Here is a 24,365-nt window from a genome sequence, read left to right on the forward strand (position 1 = left end):
GAGTCTTGTTGGATACTTTGTCCCATATTTTGGTTAATGTAAGGGGGCCTGCAGACTGGTCCCATCAGTGACTTCTTTCTTTTAATATTCCTCATCTCCACCCAAATAGATGCCAAATCCTAATTTCCTGAACCATGGTCATCTCTAGCTATAGGTTGTTCCGCTAAAATGTGCATTTCATCAGCGTGAATTGGATAATGCAAACTTTCTACTGAATGGGTACAGCGACTATCAGCAATCTTCTACAGTGCGATTTTCTCTTGTGCGAGGTTGCAGAGGAACACAACTGTCACATTATAGCAGAACAACCAGTATTGTACAAAAGCCATCCTTGATTAATGTACTATCCCTCCATCTCAACCTGCCGTCCCATTTTTCTTTATTGTCATATACCCCTCAATATAGAGGAGACAGTACTTGTCAACCTGACAGCAAGACTTGAAATGGTCGGCAGATCATATTTATTTACATCACTGTGTGCTATCAATTTGTTTACTTTGTATCTGAATGCACATAACATTCAAAGTCTGCAGTATTTCTTTTGTTATCTTTGTAATATCTACCCTTCATTCTTGCTATATTCGTTGGTTTCTCTTCTGCCCCTTCCTATCAATGGCTGCCTGTCATTTCCCATATTATTTTCCCCTCTCTTACATTGTCTCTGCACTGCGATATACGATATCTTGCCACATTTGGCTCTGTTAAAATACCACCATCGAAAAAAATCACCATTGATTTCAAGGTCTTGATTTAAAATAATTTCATGCTGTAAGTCTTTGAATTAATTGTGCTTTAAGAAATATGAGTTGCATCTGGAATAAGAATGTTAAAAACCATCAGTGTAAAATAATGGCAGTCACTGTCCAGAAGGGAGCTATCTCGCCCATTTAGTCCAAAGTTTGTGCTTATTATTTCTAAAAGTATTCTTTTGGAATTTAGGCAGTGATGACGTGGATTATCTATTCTCCGGCCTGCTATCCATTTCTTTAATGTAGCAATTGTTTCACAAGGAAGTGAGGTGTCCTAGACCATTTAGAAGAACATTAAAAGCTAACCATTTTCATAAGTATGAAGTTTTGTGTTGGCCCAACTTGGGAAGCTGGCCGGTTCTCTTTCCTAAAATACACTGCTCAGCCTGTTTGGAATTTTATGATAGCCGTCAGCTTTATGGATTTATTTAATTCATTGCATGACTAGCCATGATGGGATTATGAACTTGCAGCTGCTGTGCTGCTAGTTCAATATTGTAGTCCATACACTACCATAAGAGCCTACCATAACCCTATTTCTCTAGTTCTTACCATTGTCCTATTATGTTATTTCTTTACAAATACTAACATAGAAGATCTGAGTGAAAATTTTAAGTGCAGTCTAAAATTTCAGGTGGATGAGCCATTTGTAGATTGTCGTCTGCTGCTACAAGGCATTTGGGAATGGCTAATTATTTCTGGCCTACTGGTGTGATTTCTATCTGTGTGAAAATGCCTTGTCTGTAGAAATTTCATGAATATCGAGAAAAGACTAGACTGTAAGGTATCGGAGCAGAATTAGGCTATTCACCTCATCAAGTCTGCACTGCCATTCGATCATGGCTAAATGTTTCTCAACCCCATTCTTTTGCCTTGTCCTTGCAACCCTTTTATCCCTTTACTAATTGAGAACCTAGCCACCTCTGCCTTAAATACACTCAATGACGTGGCCTCCTCTATCCTCTACAGCAATGAATTTCAGAGTCACCACCCTCTGGCAGAAGAAATTCCTCTCTCATAATGTGTTGAATGTCACACTGTTGCAAAGCACAACAATATCAGGCCACTATTTTATGTTCAGACTTTTGATCAAGTCTATACTGTATGAGAGGATAGTGTGTTAATTTCATCCTGTAAATTGTCCTTTTTTGGTAAAGGTATTCATGTAGTGCAGCGCTGTAATCTTTTCCTTGCTGAATCAGCTTTGCTTATGATGACTTGTGTTTTCATGCTCCTTTTGCTCTTTTTTTGTCTCGTTTGATTGTTGTACTTGCAGGGAACAGTAATCAGAGTGTTCTCCATTCCAGAGGGACAGAAACTTTTTGAATTCCGAAGGGGAGTTAAGAGGTAAGAAAATGGGGGATATGTAAACTTGATGGCAAGCCTGCTAGACTTGAGGAATTAAAATCCTATTCAACTGAGAAATACAATAACATGAAAATACAATAAGTAGGAGTAAAATAGTTCATTCAGTTTCTCAAACTTATTACACAATTGGTATTTGGTATTCACAGATCTATCAAAGTCTCTCTGGAATATAGTCAAAAACCGAATACAGTCCCCTTGGGCAGGGAATTTCAAAGGTTCATAAGTCTGAAGAAATTTCACCTCTAGAAGTATTACTGATGGAAAAAAAAATCCTTCCTCTATCTACCCATGAACCTTTGTCTTGGACTTGAACTAAGATATTCCAATCTCTCAAATTTCCTACAAAAGTGAATAACTTGAAAATTTCTCCACATTATATTTCATCTGTCTCATTTTTGCTTACTCACCTAACCTATCTATATAGCTTTACAGGCATTTTCCATCCTCCTGACAGTTCACTTGCCCTTAAAACTTTGTATTGTTCACACCAGAACCATGGATGTAGATTGTAAATAGCACTCCTCTTTGCAGCACCCCGTTAGATTAAACCTAGCAAATGTTTATTCCTACTCCCTGCTTTCTGCCCCTTCAACAATCCTTAAGTCCTGCAATATCAGTCCACTACCCCCAATTTCGTGAGCCTTAATTTTGTGGACTGACCACTTGAATGCTATCTATTGAACTTTTTATTTGAAAATGCAAGTACACTACATGCACTCATTTCTGTTTATCTACAACTTCTTTAAAAACGAAAGATTCAACTGGTTTGTCAAACATAATTTCCCTGTGATTAATCCATATTGACTCTACCCAGTCAGATTATGATTTGTAGGTATTCTGTTACCATGTCCAAAAAGATAAATTCTAACCTCCTTATAACTGATATTTGGCTAATGACATGCAGTTTCTTGATTTCTTTCCCTCTTTTCCTCAATAGCAAGGCTAAATTTGCTGTTTTATTCATGTGAAATTTTCCAGTGTTTTTTTTCATTAATCGTAATTCAAGTATTGCATTTATATTGGACCTTTGTGTTCCTTACAATATCTAGAATGTTGTTTTTTAAATATTCCACAGTGAATTACAAAATACATTTAATAAGTCTGTATATTTTGGGTCAAATTCCCTTTGGAGAAGTATTATGGGTGTACCAACATTGCATGGACTATAGCATTCAACAAGGCAGTAAGCAGCATGTTCTCCAAGGGCAGCAAGAGATGGACAATAAATGCTCAGATTCCAAGGAGGAGTTAAAAATATCAGCTGTAACTCAAGTTGCCAATTGTAACAATTGTCACAATTTGACAAGCTTTTTAACTTGATTTTTATTTACTTCAGATCTCACCATGGTGGGATTTGACCCCATGTCCCCAGAACATAATTCTGGGACGTTGTAATATTGCCACTGTTCTATGTCCTGTTAGCTATGGAGATTCATAACTAGGATTCATTAGTAAGAGACTTGCTGAAGGAGAGAAATCAATGGTCTTTTGCGAAAGGACTGGAACTGATTTTGGTGCAGGGAATTGTGACCTGATTGTTTCATGTTTAGACTATTATGGATTTTATTTCAAATAATTCACCAACCTTGGAAGAGGATTTGTAGCTCGAGTGCTCATTGTTGTGGTTCTGTTCGCCGAGCTGGGAATTTGTGTTGCAGACGTTTCGTCCCCTGTCTAGGTGACATCCTCAGTGCTTGGGAGCCTCCTATGAAGCGCTTCTGTGATGTTTCCTCCGGCAATTATAGTGATTTGTACCTGCCGCTTCCGGTTGTCAGTTCCAGCTGTCCACTGCAGTGGTCGCTACATTGGGTTTGCTCATACTGGGTATCGGGTCCTTCAGACAACAACTCACTAGGACAAAGGACCCGATACCCAGTATGAGCAAACCCAATGTAGTGTACAAAATCCCATGCAGGGACTGCACAAAACACTACATAGGACAAACAGGAAGACAGCTAACGGTCCGCATCCATGAACACCAACTAGCCACGAAATGACATGACCAGCTATCCTTAGTAGCCACACACTCAGATGACAAGCAACATGAGTTTGACTGGGACAACACGACTATTCTAGGACAAGCCAAACATTGAACAGCCAGGGAATTCCTAGAGGCATGGCACTCCACCACAGATTCAATCAATAAGCACATCAACCTGGACCCAATATACTGGCCACTGCTGCGGACAGCTGGAACTGACAACCAGAAGCGGCAAATACAAACCACTATAAATGCCGGAGGAAACATCACAGAAGCGCTTCAAAGGAGGCTCCCAAGCACTGAGGATGTCACCTAGACAGTGGACGAAACGTCTCCAACACAAATTCCCAGCTCGGCGAACAGAACCACAACAATTCACAAACCTGAAAGCAGTGTGAAATTTGCAAAAAAAAATTAGATCAGAGGAATTTTGAATTAACGGTCTGAGTTAATCAAAATCTGTAGATGAGGATAATACAGATTAACTTTCATATTGACAATATATAAATTGTACATCGGAAGGAAAATGGGTTGATACACCTACTCCATGCATGATATCGAAATATCTACGGAAGTCGGTGAAAGAGACTTCTGAGTCCCAATCGATCAATGCCATCTATATCCAAACCATTCAGAGCAGTCAGTAGAACAGACAGAGGTGTGGCAGTTAGAGTTAATTTAGATAACTGAGATGTTGCATTTTGGTAAGGCAAACCATGGCAGGATTTATAAAGTTAATGGGAGAGTCCTGGGGAGTGTTTCCAAACAAAAAGACCTGGAGAAGCAGATGCATAGTTCTTGGAAAGTGGAGTTGCATGTAGACAGGGTGGTGAAGAAGGCTTTTGGCATCCTTGCTTTCATTGGTCAGAATATTTAATATAGGAATTGGGACATCATATTGTGGCTGTACAGCCATTGGTAAGGCCACTTTTAGAATACTGCATACAATTCTGGTTGCCCTTCTATCGGAAAAATATTCTTAAATTTGAGAGGGTGCTGAAAACATTTGCAAGGATGTTACCAGGACTGGAGGGTTTGAATTAAAGGGAGAGATTGAATAGACTGGGTTTTTTTTCCCTGGAGCGCCTCAGGCTGAGGAGTGACTTTGTTGAGATTTATAAAATCATGTGGGGCAAGGATAGAGTGAATAGCTAAGGTTGTTTTCCCAGAGTAGGGTAACCCAAAACCAGAAGGCATGGGTTTAATGTGAGAGGGAAAAGATTTTAAAAAGGACCTGAGGGGCAGTCTTTTCAAGTAGAGGGTGGTGTGTGTATGGAATGAGCAGCTAGAGGAAGTGGTGGAAGGGAATATGAATACAACATTTAAAAGCCATCTTTGCTGGCAAATGGGACTAGGTCAGATTGGGTTGTCTGGTTGACGCAGACAAGTTGTACCTAAGGGTCTGTTTCCATGACCCTGCGACTAGAACAGTTGTGTATAAACCAGAAAATGTTATGATTAAAGTGTACAGTGCTCTGGTCTCAACATCTTGAATGTTTGTCTGGTTCTGACCACTGACCTCAGAGGCCAAATTCTAGAGCTGGAGAAATGAGAATCTTCTGAGAGGATGAGCCATGAGGAAAAATTGAAATAATTTGTGCTTTTTGGTCAAGAAGGTATGCTTCATTGTAAAAGTCTCCAAGATACAGTAATTTTAAAAAAAAATTTGAAAAAGTAAATCTCATCATATTAAGTTAAATGAAGGGACTAAGACAGGTTCAAGCTAGTTAAAATTATATTCAAGTCTGCTTTTGGGGTTCGCATGAGTCACTCAAAGTTGACACAAACATAAAATGCAGTTCCTGATATCCCTTGGCATTTCCTACAGGAGGGTAGCATAGGGAGAATTTTGTTTTTAAAATGCTACATATTTTTGTCATAGGTTTGTTGACATTAACTTCAAGTTTTCAGTTTGGTAAGCGGGTTTTCATTTGCTCAGTGACAAATTTCTTGTCATTTAGGTGCGTCAGTATTTGTTCGTTAGCATTCAGTATGGATGGAATGTTCCTGTCTGCATCCAGTAACACAGAAACAGTACATATCTTCAAACTGGAGACGCAAAAAGAAAAGTAAGTAATCACTGAAATAATTGTCGGTGTTGAATGACGGGCCTCATGAGTGAAAGATTCTCCGTTAAAACCCCACTAGAACAAGTGGTGTTTATCACAGTTAAAAATCTCACAACACCAGGTTATAGTCCAACAGGTTTATTTGGAAGCATTAGCTTTCGGAACGCTGCTTCATCAGATGGTTGTGGAGTATAAGATTGTAGGACACAGAATTTATAGCAAAAGTTTACAGTGTGATGTAACTGAAATTATATTTTGAAAAGGACCTGGATTGTTTAAGTCTCTCATCTTTTGTAATTCTGCAGAATTACATTTTACTTTGCTCAAAAATTGGATGAATCCATGTAAGATTCTATAAATCCGTTTTTTAGATTAGAATCAGTCTGACCATTGTGGCACAGAGAGTCTCTCACAGGGCAGCTCACACCTTTAACTGCATTATCTGGGCTGACGTGATACCAACTGCTAAAGTTCACTCGAGAACGTAATTTTTAAAAACGTTCTGCAATTTACATATGAAAGAACTGAAACCAGCATGGTCATTCTAAAAGATGAGAGACTTAACAAACAATCCAGATCTTTTTCAATATATAATTTCAGTGACATCACACTGTAAATTTTTGCTATATATTCTGTGTCTTACAATCTTATACTTCACAACCACCTGATGAAGGAGCAGCGCTTCAAAAGCTAGAGCTTCCAAATAAACCTGTCAGACTATAACTTGCTGTTGTGATTTTTTAACTTCATACACCCCGGTCCAACACGGGCATCTCCAAATTGTTTATCACAGTGACATTTAAACATCACCAGAATATGCTGTGCGATGTCTTCCTCATGAGGAAGGACACCATTTCGACTGGGCTAACATGTCCATCCTAGGATAAGCCAAACCGAGACATGCACAAGAATTCCTGGAAGCATGACATTCCAACAACAAACATATTGACTTGGATCCCATTTACCACCCCCTGAGAAAAAGAACAGGAAATGACAGAATGGGAAATGATGTCACCACAAAAAAATGATATCACCAACCCAAGGAAACCAAAACACGTAAACAGAAAGCAGGCCATCCAGAGGCTCACTGATATCACCTAGTATGGTACAAAATGTCTGAAAACGAACCTTCCAGCTCAACAAGCAAACTTACATCCAGAATTTCATCCTGAGCTACAAATCTTCGCAAAACTTGCTAACGCCAGTTGGCCATTCAGCCCCTCAAGATTGTTCCACCATTCACATAGATCATAACCAATTTCTTTTTGTATTTCACACGCTCATCTACTTCTGATACCTTATGACTCTCGATGCAAACAAAAATCTGTCAGTCTTTGCATTAAAAACATTCTGAGACAGAGTTCCAGACTTTCTCAACTCTGAGAGAAAACACTTCTCCTTATCTTTGTCTGAAGAGATTGGTTGTCAAAAGTGCCCCCGAGTTTTGGATTGACACACAAAAGGAACCATACTTTCTATGTCCATCCTATCAAGACCAATCAGGATCTTTTATACTTCAAACATGTTACTCCAATGAGCCCTATTTGTCAAACCTTTCCTCATAAGCTATCCTTCTTATTGTAGATATCACTCTATGATAGTGAACCTTCTCAATACCACCTGAAGCACATCCATGTTCGTTCTTAAATGAGGAGATCAAAACTGAACACAATGTTCAAGACTGGGAGTTGCTAATTCCCAACATAACTGAAGCAGTAATCTTTATTATTGTGTTCAATTCCTCTTAATAAAGACTAGCTTTCTCAATTATGTACTGTATCTATATTTTAATATTTCTGTAATCTATACTCTCAAAATGGAGATCCCTCTACACCTTGAAATTGTGTTCTCCATTTAAGTAATACTCTGCGCTTTCATTGTTCATTTTAACAGGAAAAATTTCACATTTTCCCACATTACAAGCCCTCTGCTAGATTTCAATTCACTCACTCAATCTATCTGTATTCATGTACAACCTCCTTGTGTTGTCTTAAAACACACATGGCTGCATATTTTTGTCATCCGCAAATTTGGCTACCATGCCTTTGCTCCCCTCATCTAAGTCATTGATGGTAAAAAGCTGTGGCCCAGCACAGATCTCTATGGGACTCCACGTGTCACATCCTGCCAATCAGAAAAAGACCTGTTTATGCATGTTTTGTTTTCTCCCAGCCAGTTAATCTTCCATGTGTATGAGCTATACCATGAGCACTTTCTTTGCACCATTACTTTTGACATGGCACTTTGTCAAATGCCTTTTTGAAATCCCATTTACAGTACACCTACAGGATTCCCTTTATCCATAGTGCATGTTACTCCTTCAAAGAACTTCGATAAATTGGTTAAACATGATTTCCTTTTCACCAAACTTTGACACTTCCCAGTTCCCTTTCGGCGTTTTTAACGTGCTTAGCTATATCTAACTTGATGTTTGGTAATGAAGCCGACCCCACAACAGTCAAGCTGATAAGCCTTTAGTTTCCTGTTTTCTGCTGCCCTTCCTACTTGAATAGATGGATTTTATTTGCTACTTTCCAGCTGGATGAAACCTTTCAAAACTTTTCCAAAATCTGAGAAATTCAACACAAATGCTTCTCCTGTCACATCAGTCGTTTCTTTTAAGATCGACTTGTCATCTTGCAGTCCATCAGTTTTTACAGTATACCCTCCATGGTGATTGTAATTTCGTCAGTGTCTGTTTCCCTTTTACCTTCGGATTTTTAGCAATTGCTGGCATGTTTTGGTATCCTCTTTAGTGAAGATGGAAGCAAAATATTAATTCATTTTCCTTATTATCTACTATTAGCTCAGCCTTCTCATTCTCCAGTGGGCCAGTGCACTTATTACTTAAAAATTTCCTTTTTAAATATCTTTAGAAACTCTTGCTGTCTGATCTTTACATTTCTAGCAGCTTCCTCCCAAACTGTAACTCTGATTTAATCTTTTAGTCTGTCTCTACATTATACTGTCTGTTTTTCTGATCTACTACTCATCTTTGGGCAGTTTTATTTTTTCTTAAGTTTGATGCTCTCAACTCATTTAGTTAACCATGACTGGTGGCTTTTCCCCCATGTTGTTTGACTGTACTCATTCGGTGTATTTAGAAATATCCCTTTGAATGTCTAGCACTGCTTCTCTTTTCATCTGTTTCTTAGCCTAGTAGGCCAGTTTATTTCAGCTAGCTCAGCTTTCATGGTCTTATTTTAAGTTTGAAATAATTGTTATCCCACTTCCTGAGTCAACAGCATGTCCACATGTTCTCATGCAGTAAGGAGTTGATAAGGCTTTAGGTCCCTAGGTTTATAAATAGAAGCATAGATTGTAAAAGCTAGGAAATGATCCTCTACCACCTCAAATCATTGGTCAGATCACATTGGAGTATTGTGGTTCAGTTCTAGGCATCTTATTTAAGAAAGGATGTTAAAACCCTATGTAGAATGCAAAGGAGATTTGCTATAATGATACTATGGATGAGAGATTTTAGAAAAAATTAGGCTTATTCTTCGAGCCATAGAGATGTACAGCATGGAAACAACTCGCCCATGATGACCAGATATCCAAAATTAATCTAGTCCCATTTCCCTGCATTTGGCCCATATCCCTCCAAACCTTTCCTATTCATATATCCATCCAGATGCTTTTTAAATGTTGTAATTGTGCCAGCCTCCTCCACTTCCTCTGGCAGTTCATTCTGTACATGCAGCACCCTCAGCATGAAAACGTTGCCCCTTGGGTCCCTTTTAAATCTTTCCCTCTCACCTCAAATCTGTGCCCTCTAATTTTGGACTTTTTTACCCTGGAGAAAACACCTTGACTGTTCATCCTATCAGTGCCCTCATGATTTTATAAACCTTTATAAGGTCACCCTCAACCTCCAACACTGCAAGGAAACTAGCCTCAGCCTATTTTTGTAGCAGAAAAAATTAGGAGGTGACTTTATTGAACTGTTCAAAGTTATGAGCAATTATGACAGGATAAACAAGGATATTCTGTTTCCACTAGTTGGTAGGAATCAGTACTTAAGGATCACAATTTTAAGATTGTCAGAATGAGATAGGAGAAGCTACTTTATTCATAATGGCTAGGATTTGAAATGTGCTGCCTGGGAGAGTGGTGGAAGTGGATTCCATGTAAAAAATGAGGTCTGCAGATGCTGGAGATCACAGCTGCAAATGTGTTGCTGGTCAAAGCACAGCAGGCCAGGCAGCATCTCAGGAATAGAGAATTCGACGTTTCGAGCATAAGCCCTTCATCAGGAATATCAAGGGACCCAAGGAGCAACGTTATTCCTGATGAAGGGCTTATGCTCGAAACGTCGAATTCTCTATTCCTGAGATGCTGCCTGGCCTGCTGTGCTTTGACCAGCAACACATTTGCAGAAGTGGATTCCATGCAAGGTTTCAAAAGAGAGCTGGAAATATATTTGAAAGTGATGAATTCAGAGGAACTAGCTGTGCAACTGTTCTGGGAGCCAGTACAGACGTGATTGGTTGAATGGCTTCCTCCTGTACTGTAGGATTCTATGATTCTAAATACATGGCTTAAAGTCATTCTTCTCCCTTTTAAACTGACTGTAAAATTTAGTGATTGTGATCGCTGCTATCTCAGAGTGCTTTTACTGAGTTTATCGTTTAATTGTCACATTACACAATACCAGTTCTAGTTTAACCTGTTCTTTGGTTAGTTTCAGAATACTGCACTAAGAGACTGTCTCAAAGTATCCCTGACCTCATCCAGGCAAGCATTGCCAATCTGAATTTGTTTTTGTTTGGTAGATTAAAATCACCCATGGTTATTTCCATCTCTTTATCATAAGCATCCAATTTTAAAAAAACCTCATACTACATTGCATTCAATTTAAAGGGATACTGTAGTCCACTGCTAACAGGGACGACCACCTCCAATATCCTTATGTCCACCTGAACTGATTCTACATCCTGATCTCCTGAAACAAACTGTCTCCTGACTATTGCACCAGTGTCATCCTTGATCAATAGTGCAACCCCTCCAAGTTTTCCAAGTAGCCTGTTCTTTTTTAAAATTATATACCCTTCAGTAGTCAGGATGCTTGTCATCATGAGTCATGTTTCCCTTAAGGCTGTCAGATTATATTCGTTTACTTCATTTGTTTACTTTATTATGAATGCTTTGCGCATTCATTTGCAGATTCTTTTTTAGTTTTATCATTTTATTACCTTTCGTTAACATTTAGAATTCACTGTTGGTGTACCTTTGGGTTCATGCGCTGTCCCTTATTGTCATTCTCTGACCTTAATTTCCCATATTACTATTTTGCTGTTCTGCCTTGACTCTACCCTTCAATCCTCTACAACTACCTGAGCTTAATCCCGAATTCTTAGAGGCTTTAAAGCATTCTCGACTTTCCTGGTTGAACAATTGCTAGAATGTTGTCAAGGCATAATTCAGGTAGAGACCATGTTTTTCTCGTGTCCAATTCCACTCTCAAAATTCAAGGTTTTTCACCAGTTGTGCATGGTTTGTAATTGAATTATGCCTTGATCAATATTCTAGCAGTTGTTTAACTCGGAAAGGCTTCTGAGACTGAATGGCTTGCCCCTGTTTGTGTGTTCCTTTACTTTTCGGCAGCTGTCTTAAAAATTGCTCTGGGAGCATTCGATTGTCCCATGCAGGTGATAAATAATGGGATGCTGGGTTGAGGAAGAGACTGGTTATGTAATATTTCTGAATACCTCTCATTGTTTAGACCGCAGGAGGAGCCAACCACATGGACTGGTTATTTTGGGAAGGTGCTCATGGCTTCTACTAGCTACCTGCCTTCCCAGGTCACTGAGATGTTCAATCAAGGCAGGGCATTTGCGACAGTCCGGTTGCCATTCTCAGGGCACAGAAACATTTGTGCATTGGCTACGTAAGTATAACATTTTGCTAAAGGTAAGACATATTATTCAGCTTTGAACTTTATGAAAATAAATGCATAAACTTTATAGATTGACAAGCTTAGTTTGACAATATTGATGAGTTATTAATGATAAAATGCATTTGAGTGTTCAGTAAGTTTTGGTTGTTCAGTTTTACTGTCTAAGGAGTTGTCAATCCTAGTGCAGTTAATGTTATTGATTCGTCTGAAAGACAAAGTCTTTTCCCTGGGATGGGGGAGTCCAGAATTCGAGGGCATAGGTTTAGGTTGAGAGGGGAAAGATATAAAGTAAACTGAAGCACATTGAAATAAATAAATATAATCTGGCAGCCTAAAGGGAAACATGACTCATGATGACAAGCATCCTGACTATTGAAGGATTTATAACTTTAAGAGGCAACATTTTCACGCAGAGGGTGGTATGTGTATGGAATGAGCTGCCAGAGGAAGTGGTGGAGGCTAGTACAATTGCAACATTTAAAAGGCATCTGGATGGGTATATGAACAGGAAGGTTTGTGAGAAGATTTGTAGCTCAGGTGCTCGTTGTTGTGGTTCTGTTCGCCGATCTGGGAATCTGTGTTGCAGACGTTTCGTCCCCTGACTAGGTGATATCCTCAGTACTTGGGGGCCTCCTGTGAAGCGCTTCTGTGATGTTTCCTCCGACATTTATATCAATGCCAGAGGAAACATCACAGGAGGATCCCAAGCACTGAGGATGTCACCTAGACGGGGGTGGGGCGAAACATCTGCAACACAAATTCTCAGTTCGGTGAACAGAACCACAAGAACAGGAAGGATTTGGAGGGATATGGGCTGGGTGCTGGCACGTGGGACTAGTATGGGTTGGGATTTCTGGTTGTCATGGACAAGTTGGACCGAAGGGTCTGTTTCTGTGCTGTACATCTGACTCTAATAATTGAGCAAAATAAACTTTATACGTAAAAGAAACAAAAATAAATCTGAAAAGAAGGAAATTAATTGCACAATTCAGGAATAGGATAAATATGGAAAGGCAAAATTAAGTTAATCTTTCCATAAATGTCGAGCAGTGAAAGTTTTCTGTATTTGCATATGCCAGGGAGTAAGTGCAGGGTAGCATTAGTTCCTACCATCTTAATTTGCTATTTGACACTTTTCCAGAATACAGAAGATTCCTCGGCTATTGGTAGCAGCGGCAGATGGTTATCTCTACATGTATAACTTGGATCCACAAGAAGGGGGCGAGTGCACACTAATGAAACAGCACAAGTAAGCAACACAACTGTGGCCTGCTGGAAGTATGTTCCAGAAGTTAGTGTGTGAAATTATTATTTGCACTTCAAACCTGTGAGATGAAGCCTGTTAATTGAGATTATTTTATTGTTAATAATGACAGATACTGGAGATCAGAGTCGAGAGTGTGGTGCTGGAAAAGCACAGCAAGTCGAGCAGCATCCAAGGAACAGGTGAAGCGACATTTAGGGCATAAGTCCTTCATCGGGTAGGGCTTATGCCCAAAACGTAGATTCTCCTGCTCCTCGAATACTGTGCTTTTCCAGCACCACACACTCAACCAATAATGATAGAAGTCAGCTTCATCCATTGTTTCTCCACTTAAACTGATGGCAAGTTCTGAAGCCCATGCATGTGCAGAATAAGCAGTCATAAGCTGTCTGAGATTCCATGCTTCAGAGGGTGCACTGTCGAAACACCCCAGATTGGAATCATTGTTTAGTTGTCATTGGAATCATTGTCAAGGAATTGTACTCTAATTGTTGCTGTAAAAATCCTTGAACAGCCATACCTTAATAGAAGAGATGAAACTGGGTTTTTAAATGGTGCCATATCCTCAATTCCGGCTGAACACCTTAACCAGGTCTGAAAAACTAATTTGCATTTGTGGAAAGTCAAATTTCTTGTTTTTATTTTAAAAATTATGTTTTTAATTTTGTAATAGAATTTATACGGTTAGTTTAGCTTCTATCAGAATCCAATCATGAGTTATTTTTGCTGCAGAACCAAGGATAAAATGGATTTTAACCCTGGTTTGCTGTCAATGAGAACTGTTCAGGGTGGCATGATGGCTCAGTGGTTAGCACTGCTGCCTCACAGTGCCAGGAATCTGGGTTCAGTTCCAGCCTCGGATGACTGTATGAAGTTTGCACATTCTCCCCGTGATTGCGTGGGTTTCCTCTGGCTGCTCCGGTTTCCTTCTACATTCCAAAGATTTGCAGGTCAGTTGAATTGACCATGCTAAACTACCCATAGTGTTCAGGGACGTGTGGGTTAGATGTATTAGTCAGGGGAAATGCAGCGCAATAGGGTAGTATGGGTCTCTGTTGACAATATGACCTGTTTCCACACTGTTGGGGTTGTATGATAGTTCAGGTCAGGCAGCATCTGAGGAGTAGAAAAATCACCGTTTCAGGCAAAAGCCTTCATCAGAAACGAGACAGGGAGCCTTGTGGGTGGAGCGATATATGGGAGGGGTGTGAGGCCGGGCCAAAGGTAACAGTGCAATAGGTGGATGGAGGTGGGGGTGAGGGGAATAGGTGGAAAGGAAGAGGAAGAGGTGGGACAGGTCATGAGGGCGGTACTGAGCTGGAAGGTTGGAACTGGAATAAGTGGGGGGGGGGGTGAAATTAGGAAACTGGTGAAGTCCAAATTGATGCCCTGGGGTTGGAGAGTCTCGAGGTGGAAGATGAGGCGTTCTTCCTCCTGGCATCGGGTGGTAAGAGAGTGGCGATGGAGGAGGCCCAGAACTGCATGTCCTCGCTGGAGTGGGAGGGTGAGTTTGAAGTGCTTGACCACGGAGCCATGGGGTTAGTCGATGTGGGTGTCCCGTAGATGTTCTCTGAAGCGCTCTGCGAGTAGGCGTTCTGTCTCCCCACTGTGGAGGAGACTGCTTCAGGAGCAATGGTTACAGTAAATGACATGCAGAAGTAAAACTTTGATGTATCTGGAAGGCTCCTTAGGGGTCTTGGACGGAGGTGAGGTGGGAGGTGTGGGCACAGGTTTTGCAATTCTTGCGGTGGCAGGGGAAGGTGACGGGAGGGGAGAGTGGGTTGTTGGGGGCATGGACTTGATCAGGTAGTTGCGGAGGGAACGTTCTTTATAGAAAATGGATGGGATGGGGAGGGAAATATACCTCTGGTAGTAGGGTCCGTTTGTAGGTGATGGAGATGGCAGAGGATGATGCAATGTATATGGAGGTTGGTGGGGTGGAAGGTGAGGACCAGGGGTATTGTCCTTGTGGTTGGAGGGGTGGGTTTCGAGAGCGGAGGTGTGGGAAGTGGATGAGATGCGCTGGAGGGCATCATCAACTACATGGGAAGAGAAATTATGGTTTTTAAAGGAGGAGGCCATCTGGTGTGTTCTGTGGTGGAACTGGTCCTCCTGGGAGCAAATACAGCGGAGGAATTAGGAATAAGGGATAACCTTTTTTTTTACAGGAAGCAGGGTGGGAGGAGGTGTAATCCAGGTAGCTGTGAGAGTAGGTGGTTTTGTAGAAAATGTCAGTAAGTTGGTCATTGTTGGAGATGTAGAGGTCCAGGAAGGAGAGGAGGGTGTCAGAGATGGTCCAGGTGAATTTAAGGTCGGGGTGGAACATGTTGGTGAAGTTGATGAACTGTTCACCCTCCTTGTGGGAGCATGAGGTGGCGCTGATGCAGTCATCAATGTAGTGAAGGAAGAGATGGGAAATGGTGCCAATGTAACTGCAGAAGATAGACTGTTTCACATAGCTGACAAAGAGACAGGCATAGCTGGAGCCCATGCGGGTGCACATGGCTACCCCTTCTGTCTGGAGGAAGTGGAAGGATTTGAAGGGGAAATTATTGAGGGTGAGGACAAGTTCAGTCAAACAAATTAGTGTCAGTGGAAGGGTACTGATGGGAACGTCGAGAGAGGAAGAAACTGAGGGCTTGGAGGCGTTGGTCATGGTGGATGCAGGTGTGGAGGACTGGGTTTCCATGGTGAAGGTGAGGTGTTGAGGGCCAGGGAACTGAAGCCTTGGAGGAGGTGGTGTCCTGAACGTATGTGGGGAGTTCCTGGACCGGGGGTTTAGGTCAATATCGAGGTAGATGGAGATGAATTCAGTGGGGGAGGAGCAGGCAGAGATGATAGGTCAGCCAGAGTAGTCAGGCTCATGGGCACCCGAATGAGCCCCAGCTATACCAGTCCATCTTCTGGCTCCACTCCCCACCTTTGCTGCATTGATGAGTGCATTAGCGCTACCTTGTGCTCCCATGAGGAGGTTGAACTGTTCAACTTTACCAACACGTTCCACCCCAAACTTAAATTCACCTTGGCCATCTCTGACACCTTCCTTCTCCATCAGTGGTAATCAACTCAACACTGACATTTTCTACAAATCCACCGACTCCCACAGCTGCTTGAATTATACCTCCTCCCACCCTGCCTCCTGTAAAAATAAAAAAAAGTGCTATCCCTTATTCCAAATTTCTCCACCTCCTTTGCATCTGCTCCCAGGAGCACCAGTTCCACCACAGAACACACCAGATTGTTTTCCTCTTTTAAAGACCGCAATTTCCCCTCCCACGTGGTTGATGATGCCTTCCAGTGCATCTCATCCACTTCCCACACCTCCACCCTCTAACTCCATCCCTCCAACCGAACAAGGACAGAACCCTCCTTCACTTTCCACCCCACCAACCTCCATATACATTGCAGGTGGTAGAAATGGCAGAGAATGATGCAAACGGACCCCACCACCAGAGATATATTTCCCTCCCCACCCCTATCTACTTTCCGTAAAGACAGTTTCTTCTGTGACTACCTCGTCAGGTCCATGCCCCCTAACAAATCACCCTCCCCTCCCGTCATCTTCCCCTGCCACCACAGGATTTGCAAAGCATGCGCCTACACCACCTCCCTCCCATCCGTCCAAGGCCCCAAAGGAGCTTTGCACATCCATCAAAGTTTCACCTGCACTTCCACGCACGCCATTTACTGTATCTGTTGCTCCGGATTTGGTCTCCTCTACAATGGGGAGACAGGAGCCTACTCACAGAGCACTTCAGAGAACACCTCCAGGACACCCGCACCAACCAACCCCACTACCCTGTGGCTGAACAGTTCAATTCCCCCTCCCGCCCTGCTGAGGACATGCAGGTTCTGGACCTCCTCCATCATCATTCCCTTACCACCCAAGAGCCGGAGGAAGAACACCACCTCTTCTGCCTCGGGACTCTCCAACCCCATGGCATCAATATAGATTTCACCAGTTTCCTCACTTCTCCACCCCACCTTATCCTAGTTCCAACCTTCCAGCTCATCACTTCCCTCATGAACTGTCCTACCTGTCTATCTTCCTTTTGCTCTACCCTCCCCTCTGACCAATCACATTACCCTCATCTCCATCTACCTATTGAACTCTGTTACCTTACCCCCAGCCCCCCCCCCCCCCCCCCCCCCGAGTCTCCCAGCCTCATTCCTGATGAAGGGCTTTTGCCCAAAACGTCAAATTTATTTTTCCCTGCTCGTTCAATGCTGCCTGACCTGCTGTGCCTTTCCAGCACCCCACACTCGACTCTACTCTCTAATATCTGCATTCCTCCCATTTACCTTGCATGATAGTTCAGTCCGATTGGCCGTTTATCCTGTTGTTGATATTATTGCTGCTCTATGCCTTGAAATCACTAGAACTAAACGAACATTGGAAAAGAAGTCTATTTTGTGCCTGACTCTGAAATCAAGGCCACTGTTGTGTTTGATAAAAACAGAAAATGGTGGAGAAATTCAGCAGCATTTGTGGAGAGCAAGACAAAGTTAACATTTCAAGTTCAGTTTGACTGATTATATTGAATTTAAAATGTTAACTTTGCTTTTGTATCCAGAGGTGCTGCTCATCCTGATGAGCCTCGCTAGCATTATCTGTTTTTACTTCAGATTTACAGCATCTACCATTTTGCTTTTACTTCAATGTTTTGATATGATCAAGAAATAGAGGAATGTATAAAGACTCCTAATTGAGGCAAATAAACCTTTCTCAGAAAAAGAATGACAACTCTGCATGTCCAATCAAATATAAATTTTGGGGCATCATCTTTGGAATGACTGCACTGTGGAGAGCAGAAAATATGTTGGAGTAGAACTTGCATTGATAGCAGGATCTTGCTGTCGTTTTGCATCTCCCATACAGCATTTATAACAATTGACTCATCAACTTGCTGTATGTCATGCGTATTTAAACAGCTGTATAAGAATTATAGCATTAACAATGAGACCAAAGAAGAAATATTTGGGAAAAACAAATCAATAATGCATAATTGGGAAATCTTTAAAATTTGATTTGATGTAATTTATTGGGTTCTGAATATTCCTCTTAGTCTTTTGTCTGCATTTTCCCGTGTGTTGCATATAGAAATTATTGGCTGTATTGCAGTAGAAGCAGTTTTAATTGTGATCATAAGTAAAATTAATCTCTTTGTACAAGGATTAAAATGCCAAGAAGTGAGAGGAAATAACACATTAGTTCGCAGATCACATCATCATCCTTGTTTTACTAAAATATGTAATCTCATTCACATTAATAGCTCTGCGTGCTGTTGATAGTGCTTATGGGTTTATGGTTTAATACTCTAAACTTTACCCAAGTGTTCTGTAAGCACATATTCCTGACCATACAAACTATATTATTGTGAATAACTTTGCTGTGTGGCTCCTTGTCAACAATAATCGGATATCGAGAACTTTAGGTGGAATTGGTCTTTCCAGTCAGCCTTTGGATAAATACTACTTAGACACTTAGATATTTGTATGTGTTACTCATCATTCAAAACCCTTAATTTGCAATGTGTAAATTTTTGTCTTCACTGCTTGGAAAAATGGGGTGTTTACTCTTTTTGAAAATTATTTGACCTCCATTACATTGGTTTAATTGGGATGAATATCAGGCAGATTCTCTAAATGTTGGATAATCTTGTCTCGGTTATTGATAGAGAGATGCAGACAGAAAGGAGATAGAACTGGACTGACTGGATTTTTACAGCTATTTCCTTCTAACAATTGAGGAAATCCTCTCTGTTAATTGCAGCCCATGTTCCCGAATCAGTTCTGCTTATCAACTTGGTGCTGACTGAGAGTATAGTACAAGTCTAGAACTGATAATCTTATAATAAAATGCAGGCTGTCCTGGTTGTCCAGTGTTTGGTATATGTGGCTTTGACAACCATGGCCTTTGCTGGATTCCCCATTACAATGACAAATTATTGCTTTGGTGTGAATTATTGAAATATGGGTCTTGTGGCACATATGGACACCACCAATCTCTGAGCTAGAGGTCTGGGTCCAAGTCCCACCTGCCCAGGATGCATATTATAACACCTCCAAAAAGGTTGTTTAAAATAATTATAATAAAATGTATAACACATCAGACAAATTGCTACCAAATACTTTTGTTGATGTATTCTTAGTAAGTTTTCTCTGGTTAGGGGGCATGTCTTTTACACTGGAAAGTCTATGTGTTTACCCTGATTGTATCTGGATCTCCAAAACCAAAAATGAAAGATACAGTTTAATTAGCAAAATTTTGTAAAGCATCGTATAATGTAAGCATCAGTAATGAACTGAAAACAGAAATAGATTGGGAATTGAACACAAATGGATGAGGTTTTAATTTTTTTTTTCTTTTGAATTTTAAAGGTTTTTGAGTTCTTTTACAGGCATTTTATGGGATGTGGGTATTGTACCATTTGTCTGCCCAGTCAGAAAGCAGTCTATGATCCTGTGGGACTATGATGACTTTCACTTCAACAGGCCAGCATTTGTTGCACATCTTTAATTGCTTTTGAACATGTTGGTAGTTGCCTTTTTAAACTGCTGTAATCCATTTGGTGTAAGCAGACTTATAAATGGACAGTTTGTTTGTGAATCTGCAAGTTAGCCAAGATGGCAGCTGAGTAGGGTACTTGTGCTGGGGCATGTCCGTTTGGACCACTTTCTCTTTGTTTTTCTTTCGTTTCGTTCTTGCTTTACTTCTCTTAACCATTGGTGGCCGTAAGGAAACCCAGCGCAGACTTGAATAGGCCCAGCATGGACTCTTTCTTCTGTTTTGGTGGCATTAAGTGAGCCATACTTATTTTTCAGGGTGAGCACAGAATCTGGCATCTGAATCGGCAGTAGCTGTATCAGCTGCGGTGGTGTTGATAAGATCAACCCAGTAGTGTAAGATGGTGCCTAAGGGTGGGCGATTTTGTTGTTGTTTGGGTCTGGGCTGGTGGCAGTGGCCGTGGTGAAAGATGGTATCTGAAGAATGGCAACTTTGACATTAGTTGGGTCCAACATAGATGGCGGTAAGGTGGTGGAGGAGGGATGGTGGAGCTGATGAGATGGCTCAGGACTGATGGGCTCTAAGCTAGATTTTTCTTATTCTTAAAACTGTTCAAAATGGTGTCAGATTGTGGTGACGATGGAAAAGAATTTCACTATATTTTATTGTTTTTCTCACTAAAATACACATGACAAAATCTCTCTCACTCCTAATGGAAATTGGGAGATGGTTCATCATTGCATTAATATTTACTTTAAAGTCAAGGAAACCATTTAATAGAATTGATGCTTTTGACCAAATTTGGTTTTATTAGATGCACCTTTTTTCTCTGCCTTCATAAAATGCATCCGTGCAATGCATTCCTTGGGTTGCTATTACAAAAATGCAGATGTTTGAAAATTAATGTCTGCTTCCATACTATTGATTTATACAACTTTGGTTGAATAATGTGGTCTCTGAATCTTTAAGATTGACATTGAATTGAATTGACTGAATTTATTGTCACGTGTACTGAGGCACAGTGAAAAGCTTTGTCTTGCAAGCAATACAGGCAGATCACAGAGTTAAGTAGCATAGCTAAGTAAATAATAGGTCAACCGGCAAAAGCAAAAACGCAGGTACAGGCGAATGTTAAGAGTTTTGAGTTCATTCAGTATTCCAACAACAATAGGCTGGAAACTGTTTTGAAACTGGCTGGTGTGTGTGTTCAGCGTCTGTATCTTCTCCCCGATGGTAGAGGTTGTAGAAAAACATTGCCAGTGTGGGATGGATCTTTGAGAATGCTGCCAGTCTTTCCTTGACAGCGGGCCTGGTAGATGGATTCTATAGATGGGAGGTTGGCCTTTGTGATTGTCCGGGCCGAGTTCACCACTCTCTGTAATCGTCTCCGATCTTGAATAGTACAGTTGCCATAGCAGATCGTGATACATCCAGACAGAATGCTCTCAATGGTGCACCTATAAAAGTTGGCAAGGGTATTTGCCGTCATGCCAAATTTCCTCAGCTGCCTGAGGACAAAGAGACGTTGGGCCTTTGTAACCAGTGTGTCCACATGAAGAGTCCAAGAAAGTTTGTTGAGGATGACCACTACCAGGAGCCTGACACTCTCCACTCATTCCACCTCTGTGTTGTTAACGTAGAGGGGGGGCATGAGTAACATCCTGCCGAAAGTCAGTAATGAGTTCCTTGGTTTTGCCAGCATTGACAGCTAGGTTGTTCTCAATACGTCATTTTTCCAGGTCTTCCACCTCCCGTCTGTAGTCTGTTTTGTTGCCATCTGAGATTTGATATTTCTTTCGGTGCAGTCATTCAGATTCATTCTAGTACATTTCTGATGGCCATGCAGTGGAATTAATTTCATTTGATTTTCTTTAAAAGACTTGATTTCTCTGCTGTTTCTTTCCTTGTAGGCTAGATGGTAGTGTGGAGTCAGCCAATGAGATTCTGGAGCCTTCACCGCATGACCGACCATTAGTGTCTCAGACATACAGTTCACCTGCTGCCAAAGTTACTTATACCCCTTCATCGCCAACACGACATGGTAAGGAGCTAGTAGTAGTTTTGAACAATCAATCTTGGGCATTCATTTGATGCATTAGTAGGGAAAACAATTAAATACGCGAAGGAGAAAGGGATAGAACAGGACGCAGATATAATGACTTGCAGTAGAATGGAAGCAGTTGGGCCAGCTATCCTGTTTCTGCACTACAAATTCTGAGAGTTGTTCCAAAGGCATGATTTAATTGGAGAAGTACAGGTTTCCTCCCTTAATCAGAATAATAATTACAGTAACAGGTGGAACAGAAGAGTAGGAACAGTAAGACTAATACTTGTGTGCAGTCCCCAGTTGTGAATGGGTTCTGTTCTCTGGTTCGTTGGCAAGTTGATTTGTATGCAAATCTGAGCACAATGCAGGACAATTTAAAATGTATCCTTTATAAGTACAAGGAGACATTCATATGTCAGAACTTGAAAATTAAAAATGAATACATTCTAGAATTTGATTACATTCATAATTAAGTGTGTTTGTAATTCGGATGTTCTGTATCCCTGTAGTGTTATTTTAACGATTGTGGAATTTTTCTTTCTTCATTTATTTGTGCATTAATTTGCAGTTGTTCAAAAATGTTAACTGCAACCATTGTAATGTTCATCAATAATTGCTTTGATTAGTCATAACAGAGATAGAAATATGTCTAGATAGCTAAAATAATTTTTTATTGATTGTGAGCATTCAAAGTATTAGGTTCATGTTCCAGGTTTTCATAAACTATTGAGATAGTGGTCAGTTGTCTGGAAGTTTCAAATTTACAAATTTTGCTGTTGTGATTTAATAATGAGCTTCTGGAACACAGAAACATGTTAAAATGCTGGCATCTACACTGAAATTCATCAGATCCTTCATACTGTCTCAGTAACACTTGTTCAATCTGTACTAGTTTATTACTATAAGTACTTGAATATAACAGCTTTTTAAAGCTCCATGCTGTTAGCAGGGCTCTTAACCTATTGGAAAAGATTATCTACTATTTACCTTGTCAGTAGGCAGTAAATTGCTGATGGTGTGGGATCTCTTAGACTGCTTTGCTTTGACTGAATAGGAAAGGTTAAGAAGGACACTGGCCAAATGCTGGCAAATGGGATTAGATTAGTTTAGGATATTTGGTTGACATGGATGGGTTGGATCAAAGTGTCTGTTTCTGTGCTGTAAATCTCTGACTGATAAATTGAAATGACTTGAACTTGTATTTTTATATCATCTGTTCTGTGCAGCCTATCCGGAGGACCAAGGAGCAGTGGGCGGAGTTGAACCAGATGATGATTTGAACATTGGCACTCTGCGAATAGATGAAGACAATGAGACTCCTCCCTTGATTCTTAAGAGCGAGTGATCTTTGACTTGTGAACTGGCACATGTTGACAGAATGAACACTTGCAATTGACTGTATTGTGATGCTGCTACAGACTTTTATCGTTGCAGGACAGAAAGTGAAGTATGAAAGGAAAATTTTAAATAAAATTGTAGCTGTAGCTTAATTCTTTAATATTGGGTAAGAAATATATTGTTTTTTTCCCCCCAGTGGCTTTTAATTCCTGTACAAAATTAGAGTAAATGTCTTATTTTTCCTCCTTCTGGCCAAAACAAGACAATGCTGCCTGCTGCAGCTTGGAACCTATTTGCTTTGCATGTTTTCATGTGCCAAGAGTTGAGAGTTTAGAAGCCACTATAATATTGCCAGTCTAGCTGTTTTCCTATTGACTTCATCTCTAGTTACATCACTCAAATGAAAAAATTGCGCCATGTTGTTCCTCCATCCTGGTTAATAGGTTTCCAAAACGTTGTAAGGTAGCAACCCCACCCAATCCAGTTTTCTTTTAAAAATGATAGAACATTCTTTCTCGCTTCCTGTATTTGGGATTTCATGAAAATTTGTTCAGCTGCTGAAATCAGACTCTAATGTGAAGTTGTGGTCCTTAGAATTTCAGTCTTTTGGGGCAAACTGATCATTTTTACAGGAAAACACTTGCCCCAAATAGGGATGGTTCATTGAGTGTGACACTAAAAATGAATCTTAAACTTAATCCTAAGGGTTTAAATATTGAGTGAATATTTGTAATTTGCTCTGAAAATAAAAACTGGTATACTGTGTTTTTGAATTATGTGGTTACAACAGTTTCTTTTATAGGGAGACAATATTTAGGGCACTACTTCTTTCCTGCCTCTTGACCTCTTTGCATTTCTGCTGGCACGTCGTTAATTGCTTGATGTGTGTCAGATGGGGTGGGGTTGCTACTTGGTGCCTAAGATTGGAGAACGGTTTAGCGATTTGGGGTTTGGAATTATCCAATTGGACAAACTTCAGCAAGCCAAGTCCAGGCACTACTGAAATCCACTTGTACTCTTTGGGCAGTGTTTCAGGAACCTTGCAATGTAGCAAATAACTGTTTTTTTCATTCTTGACAGTTGCAGTAATAAAGAAGCACATTTCAAGTGCTGATTGTTAAAATGAGACAATTGGAAGGGAC

At 40.7% G+C, this 24,365-nt stretch overlaps 1 protein-coding gene across 1 annotated transcript in view; it reads left to right on the forward strand.

Annotated features, from left to right (window-relative positions):
* wipi2 (WD repeat domain, phosphoinositide interacting 2) overlaps positions 1 to 23,996 on the forward strand; it is a 76,681-nt gene extending 52,685 nt beyond the window's left edge. The window contains exons 7-12 of the mRNA XM_060840826.1: positions 2,026 to 2,096; positions 6,060 to 6,167; positions 11,893 to 12,057; positions 13,208 to 13,315; positions 21,749 to 21,879; positions 23,112 to 23,996. Coding sequence (XP_060696809.1) covers positions 2,026 to 2,096; positions 6,060 to 6,167; positions 11,893 to 12,057; positions 13,208 to 13,315; positions 21,749 to 21,879; positions 23,112 to 23,230 — 702 coding nt within the window. The 3' untranslated portion in view covers positions 23,231 to 23,996. The remainder of the gene's footprint in view (positions 1 to 2,025; positions 2,097 to 6,059; positions 6,168 to 11,892; positions 12,058 to 13,207; positions 13,316 to 21,748; positions 21,880 to 23,111) is intronic.
* Positions 23,997 to 24,365: the final 369 nt, after the last annotated feature.

This window comes from Hemiscyllium ocellatum, chromosome 20 (assembly GCF_020745735.1).
Source record: "Hemiscyllium ocellatum isolate sHemOce1 chromosome 20, sHemOce1.pat.X.cur, whole genome shotgun sequence".
Classification (NCBI taxonomy): Eukaryota; Metazoa; Chordata; class Chondrichthyes; order Orectolobiformes; family Hemiscylliidae; genus Hemiscyllium; species Hemiscyllium ocellatum.